This window comes from Echinops telfairi, unplaced genomic scaffold (genome assembly GCF_000313985.2).
Source record: "Echinops telfairi isolate 266 unplaced genomic scaffold, ASM31398v2 ScPeMD7_10;HRSCAF=50, whole genome shotgun sequence".
Lineage (NCBI taxonomy): Eukaryota > Metazoa > Chordata > Mammalia > Afrosoricida > Tenrecidae > Echinops > Echinops telfairi.
This window is the reverse complement of record NW_022103907.1, coordinates 10,628,215-10,652,485: the sequence shown is the minus strand read 5'-3', so window position 1 is coordinate 10,652,485 and position 24,271 is coordinate 10,628,215. Positions and strand designations below refer to the sequence as shown.

Here is a 24,271-nt window from a genome sequence, read left to right as displayed (position 1 = left end):
CACAGGAGTAGAGTATGTACATTCAAAATAGTTCATTCATAGAGACTATAAGGTAAATGGAAAATAAATATGAAGCGAAAAGGTCACCAAGGACCTTTGGCATCTAATTGTGGACAGGTTGGTACTTTATAACTGACCTAAGCAAATAGTGTTGCAAAGTGTTGAAAAGCAAGGATGTTACTCTGGGAACAAAGGTGCACCTAGCCACGGTGTTGTCAATTGCCTCAGATGCTTGTGAAAGTTGAACATTGAATAAGCAAGACGGAAGGAGAATCACGGCATTGGAATTATGGTGCTGGAGAAGAATATAGAAACTCCCATGAGTGGCCAAAAGAAGAAACAAGTCTGTCTCAGAAGAAGTGCAGCAGGCGTGCTCCTTAAAGCAAGGATGGCAAGACTCCATCTCACAGACGTTGGACATGTTGTCAGGAGAGACCAGTCCTTGGAGAAGGACATCCCACTTGGTAAAGGAAAGGGCCAGTGAAAAGAGGAAGGCCCTCAAGATGGTTTGACCAGCAGCTGTAACAATGGGCTAAAGCACAAGAACAATTGTGAGGATGGCTCAGGGCCGGCGGCGTTTCTTTCTCTTTGACATTGGGTCTCAGTGAGTCCGAACCTACTTGATAGCACCCAACAACAGTGACAGCTTTGGATTTCTGACTTCTCCCCATTTAATTAAAAATGGCTTAGTATACTTTGATAAGTATAAGTGTATTATATGTAGATTTCTATTTTGACACATGTTTTCAGCTTGTAAGATGATAAGGCATAATTTAATAAAAGAGCGCACATATGTTTTATAATTTTTTTACTGCTATTTTTAACATATTGTGATTTTTATATCCAGGTCGAAGACCAAGTGCCTTTTTATCCAAATGGAATACTGTGATAAAGGGACATTGGAGCAGTGGATTAATGACAAAAGAGGCAAGAAATCGGACAAAGATTTGGTTTTGAACTTATTTGAACAAATAACAAGAGGAGTGAATTATATACATTCAAAGCAGTTAATTCATCGAGACCTTAAGGTAAATGGGAACTGTACTTGGCTAGGAGTTTAAGAATGTGATTTCTTAACTGTAGTCTGTGTGTTGGTGTCTGTGTGGGTGCCTTCTCTGGTGTACACTACCTAACTTTAAATCTAAATATTCAAATACACTTCTTCTTCCACTGACCCTAACCAGCAGAGCCGGGTCAGATCCCAGAAGCTTAAGAGTACAGTCCTTTAGTAGCTAATTCAGGCTTCAGATGTCAGCCAGACTTGGGGAGATCCCAGGTGCCCCCTCACTTCTGACCTGCTAGCTACAAAACTGGGGGGTCCCTGCCCCTGGCTCAGTAATTCACTAAAACAACGCACAAATGCAGGAAAGCCCTATACTTACAAATACTGTTTTATGATCACAAAAATGACAGAGATGCTTATATATGTAGTGTGGATTGTGAGCATAACAGGTTCTATTCTCTCGAGAGAAAGTCTCAGGGTATGTAGATGTTATCTCTCAGGAACCAAAGGCAAATGCCAAATTCATTGGCTAAAGCTCATTGTGCATTACACTGTGCATAATTGAATCCCTCCCTTCTCTAGTTTTAGGGTTTAGAAAGGATTGATCGCCCGGAAGTAGTATTTCTGAGGTTAGAATGGGTCTAGAACTTGCCCCAAATCCCATTCCATAGAAGCACTCTGACGGTCTCCTGGGCTAGCGAGCCCTACAAGAAGACGCATTTGACCATGTTTCCCTTGAGTGGGATCATCAGAGCCCAGCTGCAAATACGTAGAGCTGCTTTAGAACCCTGAACACATTGAGTAGAGATTTAGAATCCTGAACACATTATGGCTGGCACAGCCAACAGGCTTCTGCATCCTGACCTCTGCAGCCACTTGAATTTGCCTTTGGATTTGGGAACATGAATCTCCCAACCTCTCAGCCATTATTCTTGAGCGCAGTCACTGCTACGGTGGCCAGGGTCTAGTATCTTCTTAGATCTCTCTGCTTCATGATTGGAAAGTCTCAGTAATCCGAAACTTAGAACATTGTGTCATCCGTTAGCGCAGTGGTTCTCAATCTTCCTAAGGCTCCGACCCTTTAATACAGTTCCTCATGTGGTGGTGACCCACCAATCATAACATTATTTTCCTTGCTACTTCATTACTGTCATTTTACTACTGTTAGGAATCGGGCAACCCCTGAGAAAGGGTTGTTCAACCCCCAAAGGGGTCGCGACCCACGGGTTGAGAACCGCTGCGGTTTCATTTCTGTGGGTTTCCTATTTTCTTTCATGGTCTGACTGAACAGTTTCTCATTTTGTCTTCTCGTCGAAAGGAAAGAAGAGAGACAAAGCGGCTTTTCATAGTCTCCCATCCACGCTCCTGGCTAGTTTGCGGTTTACCCAACTCCCATCACAAACTGGCCAGGTGAACTCCGATCCCTGAACCACGAATGGCTTGTGCTCTTCTTCCACGGACCACTCAGCCACCTGGCTCCTCTGGCCACCGCTTCCTTTGCGAGCCTGGCCTGATCACTCTAGAGCTGCCTATTTCTCCACTAGGCAGAAGCATCTCATTTTTATGCCTCCTGGCTATCTCTTTATCTCTCCTGTCTAAAACAGCCAGGTGTGAGAAATGAAGCAAAATAGTTCCTTGAGGTTAAAAAAACCCCTCCCATGTACATAGTAGTTCTGAACCTAAGACAGGTCATAGGGTGACTATGCGTCACAATTGCCTCAATGGTAATGTTTTTTTTTAATATAATGTGTTTACCTCTTGATGTTAGATTATTAAGAACTTGACCCAGGGTACTGGTGAGCGACGTGGACACAGGGGCTTCTGGCGTGAGTGCTTTCTGTGTGTAGCTGCTTCTCTGTTGGAGGTTCCATTTTCTAAGAGGCCCAGGTCCCTTGGTCGACTTCAGTTTCAGTTTTGAGGATCAGCCCTTGTCTTTGTGTCTCCTGTGTAAAGTTCGCACCCATTGTTAGTGCTCTGCAGCCACATAGTTTACCTAATTATAACTGCTGAGTCAAAAGGTGATACTAAAATTTAAAGAAATGTTTATGGACTGCAAACCAGTGACCTGATGTTTTCACTAAAGTCTTGTCCAGCTTATATACCTGTTGCTAGGGGCCATCGAGCCGATTCCGACAGTAGAACGAAGCGCTGCCCGGTCCCGGGTTATCTTCACAAGGGTCCTTCGGTTTGAGTCTATTGTTGCGGCCATTGTGTCAATCCATCTTGTCGCGGGTCTTTCTTTTTTTTCTTTGCTGCCCCTCTACTCTGTCAAGCATGATGTCCTTCTCCAGGGACCAGTCTCCTAAAAACATGTCCAAAGATAGGTGAGACAACGTCGTGCCATCTTTGCCTGCTGAGATACTTAGACATCAGTTCAACCTCCTGTTTGTCAGTCTAGGTCTTTCGATGGGACTAGCATTGTCAAGTGCAAGCCTAACTTACTCCTCCCCTGTAAGAGAGTACATGGTTTTCTTTTCTCCAGACTGGCTTGGTGCACATCTACCCTTCCCACCGTGTCAATGGCTTCAGGATCCATTCTGCTAACTGAACCCTAATCTTACTACCAATTTCTACCTGGGCCTTCTCAGGCTGATGTCTTCACAACCCTCCCTGCCCCCCTGCACTTTTTTTCTTCTTCTTTTTTCCCCCCATTCACTTGTTAAGCCTTTTATTGTGAATTGGGTGAAGGGTTACAGAGCAGGTCGGCAGTTTTAGTCAGCGATTCATACACATTTTGTTTCCGTTTTCGCAGTTCCCCTCGATGCCCCAGCCCTTATCCTGCTGCTTCTTTGTTTCCTGTTTCCATTCCTTCCTCTTTCCTAACCCATGAACATGGTGCTTGGGGAAATGCTGCCTCTTAATTCTAAGGTGTGCTTACCAGGCTGCTGTTACTGTTTCCCATATCATCCCGTGTCCACTGTTTGATGGAAAATTGAGCCCCAGTGGTGGGTTCAGTTGCAGACCTAAAAGGTGGCTATGGGCCAGAATCTTGGAGCTTCCGCCAATATCTATCCAACTAGTAAACCTGGTCTCTTTTATGATGTTCAGTTCTGCCCCTCCCTTTGTCCAGGACTTCCTAATATGACCACCTTTAGAGCAGTTAGGGGTTACTAGTGGGTCCCATCACCTTCTTCTGGTCTCAGAGTTGTTGAGGCAGATGTCGGCTTGGCTCGTTAGTCAACCGGACTAATTGTTTCCATGTGTCCGTCCATAATTATTCTTTTCTCGACATCAGTGGTTCTCAACTTTCCTAATGCTGCGACCCTTTAATACAGTTCCTCATGTTGTGGTGACTCCCCCAACCATAAAATTATTTTCATTGCTACTTCATCACTGTCATTTTGCTACAGTTTAATACAGTTCCTCATGTTGTGGTGACTCCCCCAACCATAAAATTATTTTCATTGCTACTTCATCACTGTCATTTTGCTACAGTTATGAATCGGGTGACACCTGTGAAAGGGTTGTTCAACCCCCAAAGGGGTCGCGACCCACAGGTTGAGAACTGCTGCTGTAGATGGAGAGGAGCCAATAGCAGCAACTTAGAAGGCACTCATGAGCTTTAAGATCCACCTGCTACTCACCCAAGTAGGATGTAGAACATTGTCTGTGTGAACTGTGTTCTGCCAATTGACCTGGGTGCCCCCCAAGACTATGGTCCTGAGCCCCAAGGCCCAGTGACTCATTCAAGGTGTTTTATATCTAAGAAGCTTTCATAACTTGCCTTCTGTGCTCTACCACATTCATGCATATATTTTCAGCAAAGGTAAATTACACAGGCACAAACACCCTTTGTAAACCTATATGCATATTCCTGGGTAGACTCACACGCTGCTGCCAACACCTGTGCAACCTGCATGTCAACCAAGCAGCTACTCCTCCCTCTGAGTTACTGCAGGATGGCAGTGTTTACCTCTGCTGTCAGGTTAACGGACTTCTTGGAAGCGCCTTTTGCAGCCTTTTCTGGGCATGTGCCCTCTTTGATTTTAGTCTCTTTACTAGATCTTCTCCCAATTGTTATCCCATTACCTCTGTGTGTGTGGGGCGCAGCACTGTACTGAAGGTGTCTTTTCAAGGATGACAATATTGATTACATCAACTCTTCATCCACCTCCTGCCCCCCCTCCTTTTTCTTCCTAAATAATTACATGGAAAAAAGTATGTTGGTGTTAGTGATCAGCTTCCAGGGAGGGCTTGTGTATGTTCCCCGGTCACAGGCCTGGTGAACTTGGAATAACGGAAGCACCCAGGAGGTCTGTACAAGGTATTCTGCAGCACGGCTGGGAATACACCCGTTCAGAGAGTCTCTACTCCAGCTGTCAGCTCCTGGGCTCACACTGACAGCATTTCCACCAAGGGAATGAAGGTCTAACCTCAGCTTGTGTGCTTTCCGGGATGGGAAGTTCTTTCACCCCTCTGCTTTGAAACACTGTTCGTGGAGTGTCACCGTTGTTGTTAGTGTCTGTGGCACTGTCCACCATGCTCAAAGGAACAGAAAGCCGACCAGTTGTGGATCGGACCATTGTCACCTATGGGCTGATCATTTGCCATTTTCAGAACTAGATTGCCAGGCATTTGTTCCTAGTCCACTGTAGTCTGGAAGCTCCACAGGCCCCTGCTTAGCAGCATATTTGCTAGTTGATTCAGACTCAAAGCGATCCCATGTGTGCAGAGTAGAACTGCCCCTAGGAGTTTTAAGGCTGTGACCTTTCAGAAACAGTTGCTAGGCCTGTCTTCTGAGGTAACTCTGGGTGGCTTTGAACCATCAACCTTTCAGTTAGTAGTTGAACATTTACCATTTGTGTTACCTAGGAAGTCTATGCAGCTTCCAACAGCAGGCTTGCCGCCTGCCACTGACATACAGGAATCAAACCCAGGTTTGTCCCCTGTAAAGAGACAATTTGATCATTGGTCCCTAGCTGTCTCTACTAGAATAATAGGATAGGTGAAAGCAAATCTGCTTTTCCCCCCTCGTGTACCAGGGTCAGCAGCCACGGTAGCACAATGGAGGAGAAAGATGAGGATATGGCCTCCCCAAATAGTTTACCATCTCAGAAACCTTAGGGAGCAGTTCTCCTCCTTCTTACAGGATCTCTGTGAGTTGGAATCAACTCATAGACCGGCAGTGGATTTGGCTGGCTTGGTTTAATCCCAGATCCATAGCCTGGTGCCATACAAATTCAATCCACTTTCCCCTGGGCAGCTCTTTAGAAGTTTGAAGGTAGCTCTGCTCCGCAGCCTTGTCTGCTGTCAGCTAAGAAGTTCCTCCCTTCCTTCAGCTGCCATTGTAAAGACCCATCATCTGAAATTCCCTGACTTGGGCCGAAGGCCTGTGTCAGGTTCAATAGGAAGACAGAGTGAGAAATTGACTTGTAAGTTCATTGAAAAAAGGTTGTTGCTAAATGTGATTCAGGTACATGAGGAAAGTATGTCAAATGGGTATGTATACAATAAATATATTTGTTTTTCCTTAGCCAGGTAACATATTTTTAGTACATACAAATCAAATAAAGATCGGAGACTTTGGACTTGTCACATCCATGGAACACGATGAGCAGCGAACGGCTGAGAGAGGAACGCCCCGTTACATGAGCCCAGAGCAGGTGCCGCCCCGTCCTTTTCCCTGTGTATTTTGGAGTGTTGTTTTTTTTTAATGATGAAAACAAGTAATTCTTATTTTATAAAATTTAGAGAGGGCAGATGTCTATAGACTAAAAGTGGAAAATGTCTCATTTCTCTCCACTTTTACTCTTCTTACGAGTTTGTTGTTTACCCTTTTGGGCTCATTTTCTGTGAATGATACATCAAACATACCCACAAAGATATGTGCATAAACATTTTAAAATACAAACATACACACATTTTGTAATACTGCAATCTTATTTTGTGACTTCTTTCACTCATTATTATAATGCAGTCTTTCCATCATTCCTACAAAGAGCCTATTCTTTTTATCCGCTGCATTGCATTCCAAACTGCAGACCTACCATCAATTCTTTAACCACATTCTTATTGAGGGGAATTTATTTTTGAGGTTATTTCCACCTTTTAAACTTATACACTTGTTATAGTAAACATTCTTCTTTCTTAGCCATGGTCTTAAATTACTGAGGAGAAGGGCCAGTACATTTCAAACTTGATAAATGCTGCCAAGTGGCCTCCCAATAAAAGTGATTCTCATACATTCTCCCACCAAAGTGCAAGTGCTATTCTCAATCCAACTAGGATCTTATCCGACAAAATTGAAGAATGACTATCTTACTGGTTAGTTTGCATTTTTCTGATTTTGAGTGAAGTGGGCTCTTTTTTCATCTATTTATGTACTATTTTTGCCTACTAATTGTCTTCATAGCTTTTGCTTAATTCTCATTCACTCGCTGTCATAGAGTTGATACCAACTCTTTTTTTTTAAGGCACAGTTGATTTTATTTTCTTTCTGCTTAGTTACAATTTCTAAATCTTTAATAAAAAAATGTAACTTGTGTGGTTAAAAACATGAAATAATAGTAAGGAAGAAAATCAGCAGGTTTGATTGCACTGGTTCCCATCCAACATTATACAATCCTGGTGTGCTCACACAACCACCTGGTTTTGTGATGACAGCTTGTCTGGATGTTTGGGAAGAGAGTCACAGAACCTCTTTGCCCCAGCACCGTGGATGGTGGAGCTCACAAACAACCTGCTCTTCATTCATCTGCACAAGAGAGCTTTCCTGTCACCATACTACTTTCCTGGGTACTTGACACACTTTATTGTATCCATGTAAATATTCTTCAAGTTAGGTGTTAATATTCCATTTTACCAGTGCAGAAATTGAGGGGGGCGGGGCGGACATTCAATAACTTGCTCAAAATAATTGGCAAGTAAGAGGTGGAAGTGAATTTCAAAGGCTGGAATTACCAGCTCCCAAATGTTGCTTTTTCCAGACCTTTTTTCAGCAACTTTATAAGACAAGGTAGAACTGCCCCTGTGGGTTTCCAAGACTGTACCCCTTATGGAAGTAGTGCGCCTCCTCTTTCTCCGAGGGAGCAGTGGGTTTAAACTGCTGACCTTGTGGTTAACAGCCCCCGGCAAGTATGAGTATCTTTTGGGGTTTGATGCCGTATGTGTTAACACTGTTACAGAATTTCCTCCCCGGTTGTTACTTCTTGGTATTTCATGTCATCGAGGCACAGAAGTTTCCAAGTGGTCACATTTATCCACATAGAAAGACTTATGACTGCTTGGATTCTTGTTTTCATTTTACAGGCAACTTCTACCACAAGACTTCCAATAGTTTGTGTTCTCTGCTAGTGTTTAGTTTAACTAGAATTTCGTTCTTGATAGGTATGAAGAAGGAATATACAACATGATTCTTCTCAGATGGATATACAGTTATCTCATCGTGTGTTAAATAGTCTGTGGTTTAAAATGCTATTTTGTTCTCTATTAAAACTTGCTCACATACATGGACCTATTTCTGGAGTCCACGGATTTATTTTATTTTCCCCATTTAGTCCCATACTATTTTAATCACTGTGGCAGAATAAAGTAGGTTATAATATCTTCAATTCCAAAATGTGCTTGGCTCTTCTTGCATGCGTACGATCCACACAGTCTAATGCTGCATGGGAGAGAGGAGGCGATTTGCTTCTGTGAAGATTCCACCCTTGGAAACTCGGTGGGGCAGTTCTAATCTGGCCGACAAGCTCACTCTCCGTGAGTGGCAACTGACTTGACAGGGACAAGTTGGGCACTGTTTTTAGCGTTCTTGAGTGCTGCGTCTCTCTCTAAGCCCCACAACAAACCCTGCGGTTCATAGTATTGTGATCTTCATTTTATAGTTGAGCTCATTCCCACATGAATAGCTAACTTGAATAATGGCAACGCTGTGATTTGAACTTGGGCCATCTGATTCCCCAGCTCCGGCTAATAGGCATGCATTGTAGTGGGACTTAATTTTTTTTTCGGTGAAATAATTTTTGGCTTCAGAACGCATGTGCATTTATATTGAGTGAGTAACAAATGTCAATATATTTTGCTCTCTGCAGAGTTCATCACAGCAATATGGAAATGAAGTAGACATCTTTGCCCTGGGATTAATTCTAGCTGAAATCCTTTATATATGTCCTACTATTCAGGAAACAGTCAAGGTAAATAATCTCAATTAAAGAAAAAAGACCAAACCAAACAAAATAAATTGAAAAAAAGAACGAAGGAGCTGAAATGATTGACCCTTATTTTCAAAGTGCTACAGCAGAGAGTCCTTGTCCTTGGATGAGGACGGGCCTGGACATTTCCAACTGCAAATAAAACAGGCGTTTCGTCTGGTTCAAGCTCTGCAATCCTTTGGTGGTGGTGGTGCTCAGGTGCAGTCGAGTCAGTTCCGATCCATAGCAACCGTATGCACATCATCCTGAAACACTGCCCCTCCTGGCCATCCTCACGATTCCTCCTCTGCCTGAGCCCATTGTTACAGCCAGGGTGTCAACCGGCTCGCTCTCGGCGGGCCTTCCTCTTTTTCGATGCCCCTCCACTTGACAGAGCATGCTGCACTTCTCCAGAGCCTTGGCTCTTCTCTGCAAGGGGTCTACCACTCACAAAACGACAGCCGTTCCTTCTTATTCAAGTCAGCCAGGAAGCTTTCCGTGGTTGCTTGCTTTGTGTAAGACACAATACTGAGGTATAGAAGGGTCTTAGGCTTGTCCTCAAGGAGCATATTCCCTAGGGAGGAAGAAATATGCAAAGTGTTCTGGAAGCAGCTAGAGGAGAGATCTTGGCAGCTGTAGGGATTTAGGTTTCATGGAGGTCATTTCAGCTGGGCTTTGAAGGATCAGTGGACTTCCAGTCGTCCAACAGAGGAAGATGATGCTAACATTCAGAGAGGACCACGCGGGGCATGTTTGGAGACAACAGGCAGTCATTTTGTTGGAACATATAAGGGACAAGGGAATGGTGGTCAGGAGGGCTGGAAAGACAGGCTGGGACAAAAGCATACAGAGAAAGAATCTATGTTCTAAGATCTATAGCTTTGAGAAAGAATATAGATCGTCTTTTGTAGGACTGTGGAACCATTAGTAGCAGTGTTGTTGTTAGGAGGCGCGGTCATTTCCAACTCTTAGTGACCCCCGTGACAGAGCAGAGCTGCCCCCAAGGATTTTCTTGGCTGTAATCTTTACAGCAGCAGTTGCAGGGTGGGTTTGAACAACCAACCTTTGAGTTAATAGCTGAGCTCTTAGCCATTTCTCCACCATGGCTCCTCTCTGAAAGTAACTGGAGATGGAGCTCTGAAACCAGGAAAGGGGATTCCCTTGGAGTCAACAGCCTCCTTCTCTGTAAAGTAGGAATGATGAAGTGACTATAGGGCAGAGTTCCAAAAAGGATGAAGGGAGAAAATACCTGAGATGCAGGTAACACTTGGTAATGTCAGGGGTGGGAGTGAGGTGGGCTGGGGAAAGAGTCTTGCTTGCTTCTGAACTGTGGAGAATTTCCTACAGCTGCCAGAAGTTAAGGGTATTCCCTAGTCTCAAGTGATTCCTAAGTTTGCTTTTCCTCTCAAGATAATATTTGCCTATTTACTATATCTTTGTTTATTTTCAGATTTTTAATGATCTAAGGAAAGGTGTGTTCCCAGATGTATTTGATGACAAGGAAGTAAGTATGCATTTGAAAGTAATCAGAATTCTCTTCACTTCGGTGCTATATTTCTTAGAATCAATTTTTACTATCATTACAGAAAGGCCTTCTACGAAAACTACTCTCACCAGAGCCCAAAAGGCGGCTGACAGCACCTGAAATACTGAAGACCTTGAGAGATTGGGAGAGCTCCCCAGCAGAAAAGAGGCACAATACTTATTAGAGCTCTTCTGAAACAGTATCCTCTTCTGATACGATTTCCCCTTCACGATCTAAAATCTGCTAGAATGTATTGAGAGGGATTGACATTTGGGTTTCATTTTTTTCTCTCTCAATTTTTCACTAAAGTTGCTTAAAAAAACCATCCTCACCTTTGACTTTTTTGTATTCTGAAGATGGGGAAACTTTAATGTATTTTCTTATATCAATTAATGAACATATCAATAAACATTTACGGAATGTCTACTATTTCTAGGCCAAGAAATTTAAGACGTTCTTTGCTTTAATTGGCTTACAACCCAACTGGAAAACTATGAAGCCCATAAAAAGAGAAGGGATATTGCAATCTTTTTGGAAAACAATTTGACATTATCTAGTAAAATTGGTGAGACACAGAGCCTCAAAACCATCACTTCCGCTCCTACCTCCTCCTTACAGGGATGGGCACAGAACCTGCTTATAATAAAGGAACGGAAACCTCCCTAATGTCCATTAAGAATTGGATGCATACGTACATTGTATGCCACACATTGGAATACTATATGGCAGTGAAAAGGAATGAATTATAGCTAGGTATAGCCAACTGGCAGGTAAAAGATGTCATTAAAGGAGATAGGGCACAGGGGAACAGAGCACATTTGGGAGGTAAGATGTTGAATTTCACTTTGGAGATGCTGAATTAATTAATTTCAGATGATCTGGGGCAAACGGAAATGCAGGCTAGGAGCTTAGGAGAAATGCTGGCATTTCATTCATACCTAGAAGGAAGGAGTATTAGAGCAGCGGTTCTCAACCTGTGGGTCGCGACGCCTTTGCAGGTCGAACGACCCTTTCACAGGGGTCACCCGATTCTTAACAGTATCAAAATTACAGTGATGAAGTAGCAACGAAAATAATTTTATGTTTGGGGGGGTCACCACAACATGAAGAAGTGTATTAAAGGGTCGTGGCATTAGGAAGGTTGAGAACCACTGAGTTAGAGGGATAGAATATGGTGAATATCTCCATTTAGATGTTTACTCTTCTATCCAAAGGTCCAGCCAGCATTGAATGTTGGTGATTCTGTATCTGTGATTATGACCTGATCCGACATTTTTTCAGACTGGTCACAGATGAAGGAACCACCATTGACAGACGTACTGTTCAAGCCCCACGATTGGCTTAAATTCTAATTAACAACCATAGTAAGTCACGCTATAAGGCAAATAAAATCTCTCAAAGATAGATGACTATCTTATCTTTAATTTGGTTGAGACCTGCATTATTTTTCTGTCAAATCATCGTAATAGTAGTGGCTTAAAAGAACACGTATCTAATTCTCTGAAAGCCAGAAACCCAAACACAGTTTCACTGGCCTAGAGTCAGGAGTGCTTTGTAGTGTAAAAGGTTAACAGACTTGGCTGCTAACTAGAAGGGTGGAGGTTTGAATCCCCCAGAGGCATCTCGGAAGGCCTGGTGATCCACTTCTGAAAAACCAGCCATTGAAAATCCTGTGGAGCACAGTTCTACTCTGACGCACACGGGGCTTACCAGCAGTTGGAATCAACTTAAAGGGCAGATGGGTTTTGTTTTTTTTATGCTTTGGTCTAAGTGGGCAGGGTCGTGCGCCCTCCGGAGGTTTTAGCAGAGAATCCAATACGCATTTCCTTTCCTTTTCTAACTTTTGGTGCCAGTTTTCATTCCTTGGTGTAGCCTCTTTCTTCCTCCATTTTGCCCTTTGTTCAATTGCCTTTCTTCTGACGGCCCTGGAAATTCTATGGAGCAGTTATACTCTGTCCTACAGAGTCACTGTGGATTGAAAGCTTCAGCAGTGGGTGAGTGTATTCAAATTACCCTCTGTCCCTTAGAAAGGAATGTGTGATTTCAGTTAGGCCAACCTAGGTAATCTAGGATAACCTTCTCAACAGGTACAAAGCCTCCTTTTCTGTAGAATTAAGGCCTGGACACCTGAGGGGGCCCTTAATCAGTCTACTACACACCCCTTGGAGAGGCTTGGTTTCTCTGCCTTCACTCCATACTTCTTTGACTACTGGGCGGGAAAAAAACAAACAACTCTTAATACTGCAACTCTGCAGATGGGTTTTTAATCTATAGTCAATCCTTATGATCCACAGATGGCCTATCTGCAAAGTTGCCTTTTCCCTAACCCACACTCGGTGCTTGTCATTGCTCTCACAGTTGTGCGCAGGCATGCCCAGAGCCTGGGGAAATTTCAGTTGCTGACATCTGAGGTCAAACAAGACAGTGCTCGGCCTTCTTGTTTGATACGCTTTGTGTGGTCTGGCGTTTAAACCCCAAACCACTGCCATTGAGCCCATTCCGACTCACAGAGACCCTCTAGGAGAGCGCAGAACTGCCCCTGTGGGTTTCTGGGACAGCAACACTCGACAGGAGTACAAAGCCTCCTTTTCCTCCCTCCGAGCGCCTGGGGGTTCAGACTGCTGACCGATGCCACCAGGGCTCCTGTGGTCTGCCTAGTGCTACCTTTTCCCTAGTGTTGGCCTTTTTGGGATGATGCCGCTATTTAAAATGCTCCCAAGCTTAGGGCTGATGTGCTATCCAGTTTACCTAAGTAACTGTCTTACAGAGAAAATGCCATGCATTAGATAAGTTTTATGGGTTCTGACAGATACATTTAATGGTCTTAAAGTGACCTACTAAGTAAAGTGTCTTTAATAATATATGGCCAGGGCTTCACAGGCCCCTAACCTTATGTTTCTCTTAGGAGGAATGGCTTAGTATTCGCTCATTCAGTGTGTTCTAAGACTTAATAAACTACCACTGCCGTGATTAAGGAGAATCAGCTGTCTTCCTCTACTTGAAGACTACCCACGTATCTGTCTACCTCAGTGCTTCACAAACCGAGTTACTATTTTTTGACATGTGCTGTTATTTTCTGTCCTTTTCTCTTTCAAGTATGGGTGTCTTGGTAGCAGCCTAGCCAATGGGGCTGTGATCTGCAATTATTTGTATCAAGAAGTGGCTTCTTACTGTAGGTCAGGGTTCCTCAACAGTGGCGTTATTGGATTTGGGGCTGGTGGTTGTCTTGCGCATTGTAGGATGTTGAGCGGCATCCCCGCTATCTATCCCCAATCAGCCTGGTTGCGAGCCAGTGCTGTGTGTCAGTGGTTCTTAGCGTGATCTCTGGACCAGAAGCACCAGCATACGCTGGGACTTGTTAAAAAAAAAAAGGCCAAACTCACTGTCATTAAGTTGATGCTGACTCATAGTGACCCTGCAGGTCAGGGTGGAACTGTCTATGAGTTTCTGAGGCTATAACTATTTATGGAAGGAGAAAGCTCCATCTTTCTCCCTCAAGTGACTGGTGGTTTTGAACTGCTGACCTTAAGAATAGCAGCCCAATGTGTAACCATTATGCCACCAGGACTCCTTTGGGACTTATCAGAAAGGTAAAATGGTAGTCCCCAGCTCAAACCTACTGAAGTAGAAACTTGAGGAGTGAACCCAGTCATCTGTTTTCACAACCCCCTCTAGTGGCTGTGATGCACTGTAAAGCGTGCAGTTATGTTCTAGGGCCATGGTTCTCAATGGGGAGAGTTGGCCCCACAGGGCATTAGGCAATGTCTGAAGACACTTAGGGTCTCATTTGGGAGGTTTCTCCATCACTCATACCGCCAGGTATGCTACTGGCCATCAGTAGGGTGGAGGCGAGGGATGGGTCTCCAAAACCAAGAACCAACCAGCCCAAAATGTCAATATGCCAAGGTTGAGAAGCTCGGGTTTAGGATTCTCAGTCCAATAACGCCACTGTTGAGGTTGGACATCCCCGAAGTCCACAAAACCCATTCACCAGTTGATGGTTTCAAGGTGTTGATGAAAAATAAACTAAACCAATTCATTTGCCGTCGAGTTGATTCCAACTGGTGGTGACCTCTGTGTTGCAGAGTCAAATTGCACTCCCCAGGGTTCTCCTGGCTGTGGGCTGCGGGAAACAAATTGCCAGGCCTTTCTGAGATGCCTCTGTGTAGGTTCAGATTGGCAGCTTTTCAGAGACTAGCCAAGCACCTAATGTTTGCTCCACCCAGACTCTTAAATAACATGCAGATTTTTATAAAGACTTAAGATTTCAGAGCTAGATGAGACCTTAGAGAAGAGTAAATATAAAGTGTATAATTTTCTTAACAGATCCTTGTTTGAGCCTCTTACGAACCATTAAAGGGGACTTCAAAAAGTTCAGGGGAAATTTCCATTCCTTTTACTTCTATTTTCCAATAAACCTTTGGAAATCTCACATACTCTCAGCAGAACACGCCTCTCATCTTCCACTCAGCATTTCCTCTCCATCCCGAATCACTGTTCCTTTTGGGCAATTTCCCTAATTATGATGTCCTGGGAAGCAGGGATAGATTCTCTTGTTTCCGTATATCCCAAGTTAACAAGCAAAATGCCCTACACAGAACAGGGACTAACAGTGTTCGAATTAGCGGGCAATAAAAAGAAGTGTTAAGAATGTCCTATCCTTTATTTTGTAAAATCTGCTTAAGAATAAACAACAGTGCTCATTTTCCAGTTTCCACTAATGTTTGGCAAATAACACTGGACACAAATGTAAGGTATAGTGATTGGGTACATTAAAATGTATTTCCCGTTTCTCAGTGTCAAGCTAAATTAATGAAGTGTTAAAATGAACTGTTTTAAAGTTTCAGATTTTCATAACCCACTACACTATCAGAATTTTTTTGTACCATAATTCTTATTTCTAGCCTCTTTTTAAGATAACAAATTGTAACTGTTTGCTATTCAGTTCCTAATAAATGTGAAGTGATACTTGGTGAAAATTCCAAGTTCATGTAAAAAAAAAAAAAGTTTCAGATTTCACGCAGATTAAAGTAAAACCCCTTTCAACCATTTGGTTCCTGTCGGTGTCATAATTTTCTAGTTAGGAACTCATACAAGGGCTCGATGAACAGAGTATTTACTCATACGGAGTCTGTAACCTGAAATGGCCAAGCACGGAGGGACATCTGCCACATTCGGAGGCTAATCTGGTTCCATGCAGAGCTCGGGGAAATGAGGACCATGGCCTTGGTGGAGTCATGGGTTCCATCAAGGTCATTCTTACGTTCTCAGCACAGTTCTTCAGGAACCGGTCTGAAATAGTCTAGACCCTTGGGCAGGTGGCTTGTCTCCAGAGCTGTTGAGAAAAGGAAGCCAGTTCCAATGGACTCTGCTCCGTATAGAACAACTCGCATGGCTTCGGGACTGACTGCATCTAGGTCTGTGAGCTGAAATGACAGGAAAAGGACTATCGTAATTCAAGAAAAAGATATGTTTTAGCCACCGATTAAAATTTTATTTTTAAAAATACATGTTGAAATTTTGATCCTTACTTGAGATGTAAACATTAAGCAATAGGTATAATCATATAATCAACATTTTCCATATCTTTAGTCATAAAAGTAAGGACTCATTTTCTGTCAGTTAGTGGATCTCAATCTCTGCTTCATCTCAGGACCACGGGTAGTGAGACCCAGGCCGGTCATCTACGTCTTGTTGAGACCAAGTGAATTAGGTTAGAGGCTCATCCAAGCCATACTACCGACTGTTTTAACCTGTTCAAGTGAAGACTGCCTTTTGCTGTTCCTCTATGTACTGTTCCTAATAAAAAGGCAGCAGGAAGGGATCTCTGGCTCAGAGCTACTGAAAGGTGAGCTGTATAATGCACAGGTAGGGTCACAGCTGGTTGTAAAACTCTCTCCCAAAACGATGATGTGCTACAGTCAACCTATAGCACTAGTACGCACACTCAGGTGCTTACCAGACTCATTTTGAGTACTTTGACATACACTGATGTCCTGAGGGAAGTCGCCCTGGACTAGGAAGTCGCCAGGAATGTGAACTTTGAACACAAGTTCCTCCCACCCATGGAGGAAGAGCTCTAGTGGAGTGCCACCTGGTATGTCTACAGAGCAGTTCACTCTCTGTGGCTGGAGGAATGAAGGCAGAAGTTAAAAGTCTATTATCCTCTGGGAATGCTTTCAAGGAGTTCCGAAATATAGCACGTTGTTGGATCAAATGGCATTTAATATTCCTCTCCATTCTTAAGCAAAATTTAGCAGGTGACACAAATTGGTGATGCACATTTCTGTGAAAACTCAAGATTTTACCAAAAGCATTACTTTCTAAAACAGATGAGAATTTAGAGAAGTGCTTCTAACCTCAGTCTAATTGCGGGGGGGGATACCTTTCTCCTCCTTGGGAGTGAGAAGTATGGAAACGAGCTCGGTGGACCCACCTGCGTTCTTCTCCTGAGAGGGATCTTAGGACTGGCTAATAACCCTGGGGGAAGCAGCGGCGCATGGTAGCTCAGCTCAGGGGGCTCTCAAGCCTTGGGAGCTAAAGGCTGTGTCTCTGCTGCTGCTCTCTCCAACCTGGGAGAAGTGCTAGAGAGCCCAGCTGCAAAGCAAGACCACCTTAGTCTCTCGTTCAGTGAAAACACCGGATACATCAATTTCCCTCGACTCTTGTGCCTTATAATTCAATTTGTTCCATGTAGAGAGAGGAAGAAGACCACCGATTGGTGTCCTTAGACCAGATCACAGTAAGTCATCTATTGTGATTGGCCACATCTGTGATACTTGTTCTAAAAGAGCATCCCAAGATTTTTCTCAAGTGAGTGGCACTGGGGGCTATGCACTGGGCAGCTAATCACAGGGTTGACAGTTCAAACCCACCAGTCACTCCTCAGGAGGGAGAGAGATGGGTGTCTGCTCCCATACAGTCTGAGAAACCCTATATAGGCTCACTTTGAGTTGGAAATAAATTCAATGGCAATGAGTTTATATGGTTAAATTACAAAAATGAATGAAACCTTTTATGAAAGGCTCTCTTTTTTTTCAGGTATACTAGTCCTCATTTTACTTATTTTTATCATTTTATTAGGGGCTCATACAACTCCTATCACAATCCATACATACATCAATTGTGTCAAGCACATTTGTATATATGTTGCCATCATCATTCTCAAAACTGCTTTCTATTTGAGCCCTTGGTATCAACTCATTTTTTCCCCTCCCTTCCTGCTCACCCTCCTCCCTGAACCCTTGATAATTTATAAATTATTATTTTGTCATATCTTACACCATCCAATGTCTCCCCTCACCCACTTCTCCGCTGTCCATCCCCCAGGGAGGAGGTTATATGTAGAACCTTGTAATAGGTTCCCCCTTTCTCCCTCACCTTCCCTCTACCCTCTCGATATCGCCACTCCCACCACTGGTCCTGAGGGGTTCATCTGTCCTGGATTCCCTGTATTTCCAGTTCCTATCTGTGGAAAGGCCCTCTTTCTATACTGGCATAAAACCCTGGGAATTCTAATGCTATTTACTTGAGAAAACATGAACATTTTTCAGGCTCCACTTTATTAGGAATATTTTTAGTCGTGATCTGCAGAAGTTGGTCCAGGGCAATTTGAAGATAGGTCTTCTTTATCTGCAATGTACGTAGGGAAAAAAAAAGGTTAATACAATTTTTATAATAAACTATTCTAGAAAACTGTTTTCAGTGTAACACTGTATCACTGATTTTCTGTTCGCTACTTATTAAACCAAGAGAAGATAAAAAGCAACAATAACCACGGAACCCACACTATACAGTCCACAGTCCTCAAATACAAGGCAGCTTGAGTAGATGTATGAACAGGGGAAGCACCTGACCCCATAAGATATTTGGCCAGTTTAAACTACTCCCCCTCCACACAATTAAAATGTAAACCATTTCTCCCCGTATAATTCAAAACACAAGCCCAAAATGAGTTAAATTTTCAATGTTAAAGTTAGGGGGCAATATTCTATCCAATTATATAAAAATTATTCCTAACAATTCAATGCAATTTTTTCCAACCATCTGTTGCTGAAGAGCTTTTAAACAAAAACAAAAAGCATGAAAAAAATTCATCTGGAGATATTCTACAATTGTTTCTTTTGATGTAGAAGACTGAAGATTTCTCTTCTGTACACTTGGTTTCTGGAAAGTTAGAAGCAGCCTTAAGAAAGTTTCCATGGTTTCTAAAACTGCTATTCTTTGAGACATTTGTTCCTCCCAAACTGCTGCCTTCATACAGGGAGACAGTTCCATTTCCCATTGGGAAATGTCAATTCTCTAAAAATTCAAAACTAGCCATCAAAGAGTATTTGAAAAAAATATGAAGTATCTTCTTACCTTCGTAGGCTGTCCCACACCAAATACAATACAGATGTTCTTCTCTTAAATAACTGGTTAATATCTGTAACTTTTCCAGTACCTAGATAGAAGACACAAACACACGAAGTCTATAGTGACAAGAACCATGGCATTTTGAGGTCCTTTAAAGCAGGCTGAACTAAATCAAGGATATATATATATATATATATCAGTAATTTTGGCCTATAAAGTAGTTTATTTTATTTATTTTTAAACATTTTATTAGGGGCTCATACAACTGTTATCGCAATTCATACACACATCAATTGTGTAAAGTGCATTTTTACATCATTCTCAAAACATTTTCTCTCCACTTAAACCCCCGGCATTAGGTCCTCATTTTTCCCCTGTTAGTTTAATAAATATATTAAGGCTTAAGGTAACCATTGTTTTATCCAGAGGGTAGTTTACATCCTAGTACATCCAAACCTACTAGTTTATATCAGAATCTTTAAAAACAAAAAATTTACCGTATTACCACGAAGAAAACAAAACATGGGCTTGCCCAGGTTTTCTCACTTGACATATCTGGTTTCCAACTACTTATCGCTGGTGGACAAAGAAGGATCTCTTTTTTCCAATGGACTGAGGGGACAAAACAGTTGAATGGTCTGATCTGAAATGTTTACTTTTTCAGCACAAAGCCTTCACTGATTCACTTGGACACTTAGTAATGCAGCTTACAATTAAGTACAGCTGAACAGTGAGCTGGAAGCTCATTTAAATAGTTAAGAATTGCTGTAAAAGGCCCCGAGGAAAGGGAAACAGTGAAATGTTACTTTTCAGACATCCCAACCTTGAGGCAACAAGAAGCTGTCCAACTAGTTGTAAGGAAGTTATCCGGCACAAGAACCACCCTAGTCCAGCACCCACTAAGGCGGGTTGTGGAGCCTCTCTCATCGATGTTATCAGTTGACTCCTAGTGAGAGCTGGTCACAGACACTGAGGGCCAAGCACCCAGGCCTGCAGAGGCAGAAACTCCAGCCATCAGACTGCCCGCATGTGCTGATGGAGAAGGCCTGCTCGCTTATTAACCTGAAGGCCATAATTTTCTGTTGCTCTCTCAATCAGTTACTGGAGACAGTCATACACTACAACAATGTGTACCATTTCCTAGCCACCCCAAGACTCTCTCGGGTCTGCCAGATGCAACAGTTATATGACTGGCTCCATGTAACCAGTGTCCAGTAATGGCCCTCCTGCTTTAAGGAATCCACCTCTCCCAAGTGGGTATGAGGGTGTCCACTGCTTTTTCGGTCAAGTTCTTATCAATGGTCTCCAAGTTAAGTGGAACAAATGCTTTTCAAATTACAAATGTTTTCTACAAAATTTTATATACCAGTAACTAGGAATGCCTATTCCTTTCTTCATAATCTCTACTTTCTGTAGATTTGTTATTTTGTGTTGTATTGCCTATTTTGTTTGCTTGAAATTAGACTCTCGAAGTTTAAAAGGTACAAATTAAAATAAATTAAACTTTCAAGTAACTTGTCATTTAAATCTAAGCTGAAATGAGAGAACTAACTGAAGGTAAAGGTAAAAATTATGAGTTTTGATTTGGGTCTTATAAAATAAGCCCACAATTCAGAGGTTCTAAACCAGGGGTGATTTCCCCCCTCTGAGATTTGGCAATGTCGGGAAACCTTTGTGGTTGTCAAGAGTGGGTGGAGGCGCCACTGGTATCTAATGGGTAGAGGCCGGGCTGCTATAAGCGTTCAACAATGCACAGGACAGACCTTCACCGAAAAATGACCTGGCCCCAAATGTCTGTAGTGCCTAGACTGAAAACACTGGCTATAATGGAATGGGTGCCAAAACATACACTTAAATCTTCACTCTCATATTCATCTTCATTTTGCTCTGTTTCTTCTTCTTCCTCTTCTTCACACTCTTCTTCGGGCTTCAACCAGTACCACACTTCCCTGGGAACCTGGATATTCTGAAAATACAGAATTAGTCTCCATTAAACATAGCTAAGCGGGGTTGACAAGAAGGTCACCAGCATGTTCATTTTGACATGTAGCTTTGTAGGTTAAGTGCTGGGTTACAACCCGTAGGTCAGGGGCTCAAACCTAAGATATAGTCAATTAATATGGCTCCTCTAGCCATATTTCCTTATGTGATATAATTCTGGATTATATATCCCTGTGGCTCTGATCCCATTGTGGAGGGAGTTCTCTGTTACAGGATTAAGGTCGGGCTAAGTGCTGACTCTCATGATTTGCTGTGAGGTGCCATCAGGTTGGCTCTGCTCAGAGCGACCCCACGTGCACATGAACAAAGCACTGTTTGGTCCTGCGCTGTCTTCAAGACTGTTCTTATGTTTGGCTCCATTGTTGCAGCCACTTTGTCAATTCATTTCGTCAAGGGTCTTCCTCTTTTTTGCCCTGCAACTTTACCAAGGATGCTGTCCTTTTCCAGGGACCGGTCTCTCCTGATAACATGTCCAAAGTACATGAAATGAAGTTTTGCCATCCTTATTTTAAGGAGATTTCTGGTTGAACTTCATCCAAGGCAGGGTTTTTGGTTCTTTTGACAGTTCATGGTACATTCAATATCATAGCCCAACAAAAAAATTTTTTTTCTTTGTGTCTTATTCTTGGGGCTATTAGGGGTGCTGATTCAGAATATTGCATTGGATAGACTCTATTAGCACTAGTTTGTTAGATGCTCCTCTATATTTTCAGCTATTATAGTAATTTATTAATTTGTGGTCCTAGTTTTAAATATGCAAAGAATTCAGACCCATAAATTACAATATACAAAAGGTTAACGAATTAGGTATTAAGGGACTTCCAAGACAAGCTATCTATGGACTTATGGTGGCTAGTTGTTTACTCATTGAGTTGCCAATCATAAGTTCAGTGGTTCAAACCCACTAGTCATTGTGCATCCTTTAAAAAATTTAAACATTGAAAACCCAAAGTGGCCATTCTTCTCTGTCCTATAGGGTTCCTATGAGTAAGAACCGATTAGATGGCAGCAGGCTTTTCTTTTTGGTACAGGAGGCTGTACGATACAGAGACTCCAAGTGGGATTCTACGAAGCCTGACCCCAGCTTGAGAAGACTAGAAGGCACAGCTATGGAAGGTGCTTTCTTCCTCCAATTATGCCGCTAACACTTCAGAAAACATTTTAATACATAGAAATTAATGGATAATTCATGCTAAATGTTTCAGTGGTGAGGTTGACTCCAAGCTTCTTTGAAAGAAAAATTTCAACTTTTCTTTTAAGAGCTTCTGTGTACAGGTGGAGAGAAGTTGTGCCATCTTATAAAAAACTATCTCATAAAATTGTAATTTTAATGCAGGAGTTTGAACTCTGACAGACCCATTTTGGATTTCAGAACATTTGCATCTCTATTTATTGTACCAAACCCATTAACAGTCGATTATGACTCACAGCGGCTTCTGAGGCTGTAAATCTTTTTAGGGTGCGGAACGTCTGTCTTCCTCTTGCAAAGCCACTCGTGGGTTCAAATAGCTGACCTTGAGGTTAGAAGTCAAACACATACCCCACTGCGCCACCAGGGCTCCATGTTTATCGTACAATAACTCTTCTTCCTGGCCCCTTGAAAACAAATTGGAACTGCCTGCTATTCAATTCCTAATATGGGTGAAATGATACTTGGGGAACTCCAAGTTCAGGTAATGTTCATTGTAAAATACATGTTTGGATCAAAGAACACCATGTGAAGTATTTCTTGACCTAAATATGTAGCCAACACAAACTACTTTAAATATAACCAGTGTACACATCCTCTATCTCAGGCTAGCTACCACTACATTAAAATATCCTGAGTTTTTATGGGCAAGCAGAGTGAAGAGTGGTATATGGCATATATTCTCAAAACGAGAGCTGATAGGAGGAACTAGTGCCAATTTTGGAATCAGCAAGTCAAATGTACATACAAATGTCTAACATTCAAGAGACCAACATGTATGTTGGCTGGTGAATTCTTTAAAAAAAATTTTTTTTGGTGTATTCTTTACCAGCACTGGAATTCAAATGTATTGATGCCTATTCAGTCTTCCTTGATCAGTGTCCAACTTTCATATGCATATGACGCAACTGAAAATACCATGGCATGAGTGAAGTGCATCTTAGTCTTCAAAGTGACATCCTTGCTCTTCAACACTTTAGAGAGGTCTTGTGCAGCAGATGTGCCCAAGACAATACACTGTTTGATTTCTTGTGCTCGGACTGTGGGATGAAGCAATGTCAGCCTTTTCCTCCACTTATCATGATGCTATCTATTGGTCCAGTTGTGTGGATTTGGGTTTTCTTTACATTGAGTTGCAATCCATACTGAAGGCTGGAGTACTTTGATCTTCATCAGCAAGTCTTCCTCTATTTTAGGAAGCAAGTTTCTGTCAGGTGCATATCACGGGTTGTTAATAAGCCTTCCTCCAACCTTGGCGACATGCTCTTTCTCATACAGTTCAGCTTCTCATATAATTTGCTCAGCATACAGACTGAACAAATATGGAGAGAGGGTATACCCTGAAACACAACTTTCCTGTATTCCCTTGTTCTGGAATTCCTCTTCTCAATGCTAACCACAGTTGTTTTTGTTTTTTACCCATACAATCAAATGTGTTTGTATAGGCAATAAAACACAAGCAAGCATTTCTCTGGTAATCTTTGCTTTCAGTCAAGATCTATCTGATGTCAGTAGTGATATTCCTTATTCCCTGTTCTCTTTTAAGCCTGGTTTGAATTTCTGGCAGTTTCCTGTCAATGTACTACAGCTGCGGGGGAGGTCAGATGCTTGCAGGCATTCCCCGCCTGAGGGCAATCAGTTGCCAGACTGCAGTGGTAGCAGTCACCTATTCAGTTCCTGTAGGTGGGGTTTACACCCTACTGATAATGGTTCCTATGGAGATCCAGAAAACAGGTCAAAGTTAAGCTGCCATCCTAAATCTAGGATCCCCCCATCTTGTCACATGTATACCCCCAATCCCTCCTCTTCCTATTGCGTGTATGTCCTAGACCACCCCCTCTCATTGCTGTATGACCTATAGTGCAACCCCTTCCTGTGACATATGTCTTTACCTGTAATTAGTGTGTAAAGCCAGATTGCCTCCGTGGCTGGTACTGCGATCTCAAGCAGGGTTTGGTTTCATGTTTCCTAGCAGTGCAAAGTAGGACATACCCGGAGAATGAGGCTAGCCAACCCGGGAGTGGCACAACGAGCCCAACCGCCAAGGGGAGGAGGACATGGCCAGCGCG

General features: G+C 42.6%; 2 protein-coding genes across 3 annotated transcripts in view; one reads left to right on the top strand and one right to left on the bottom strand.

Moving 5' to 3' along the window:
- EIF2AK2 (eukaryotic translation initiation factor 2 alpha kinase 2) overlaps positions 1-11,625 on the top strand; it is a 31,551-nt gene extending 19,926 nt beyond the window's left edge. Inside the window, exons 10-15 of the mRNA XM_045287028.1 lie at positions 751-753; positions 848-1,028; positions 6,478-6,606; positions 9,034-9,135; positions 10,583-10,636; positions 10,719-11,625. Coding sequence (XP_045142963.1) covers positions 751-753; positions 848-1,028; positions 6,478-6,606; positions 9,034-9,135; positions 10,583-10,636; positions 10,719-10,841 — 592 coding nt within the window. The 3' untranslated portion in view covers positions 10,842-11,625. The remainder of the gene's footprint in view (positions 1-750; positions 754-847; positions 1,029-6,477; positions 6,607-9,033; positions 9,136-10,582; positions 10,637-10,718) is intronic.
- Positions 11,626-18,198: 6,573 nt separating this feature from the next.
- Positions 18,199-24,271, bottom strand: part of GPATCH11 (G-patch domain containing 11) — a 22,823-nt gene continuing 16,750 nt past the window's right edge. For both annotated transcript variants that reach the window (XM_045287061.1, XM_045287062.1), the window contains 3 exons: positions 20,862-20,978; positions 19,019-19,100; positions 18,199-18,289 (listed from right to left, as the gene is read on the bottom strand). In XM_045287061.1, the coding sequence (XP_045142996.1) occupies positions 18,234-18,289; positions 19,019-19,100; positions 20,862-20,978 (255 nt within the window). In that variant the 3' untranslated portion in view covers positions 18,199-18,233. The remainder of the gene's footprint in view (positions 18,290-19,018; positions 19,101-20,861; positions 20,979-24,271) is intronic.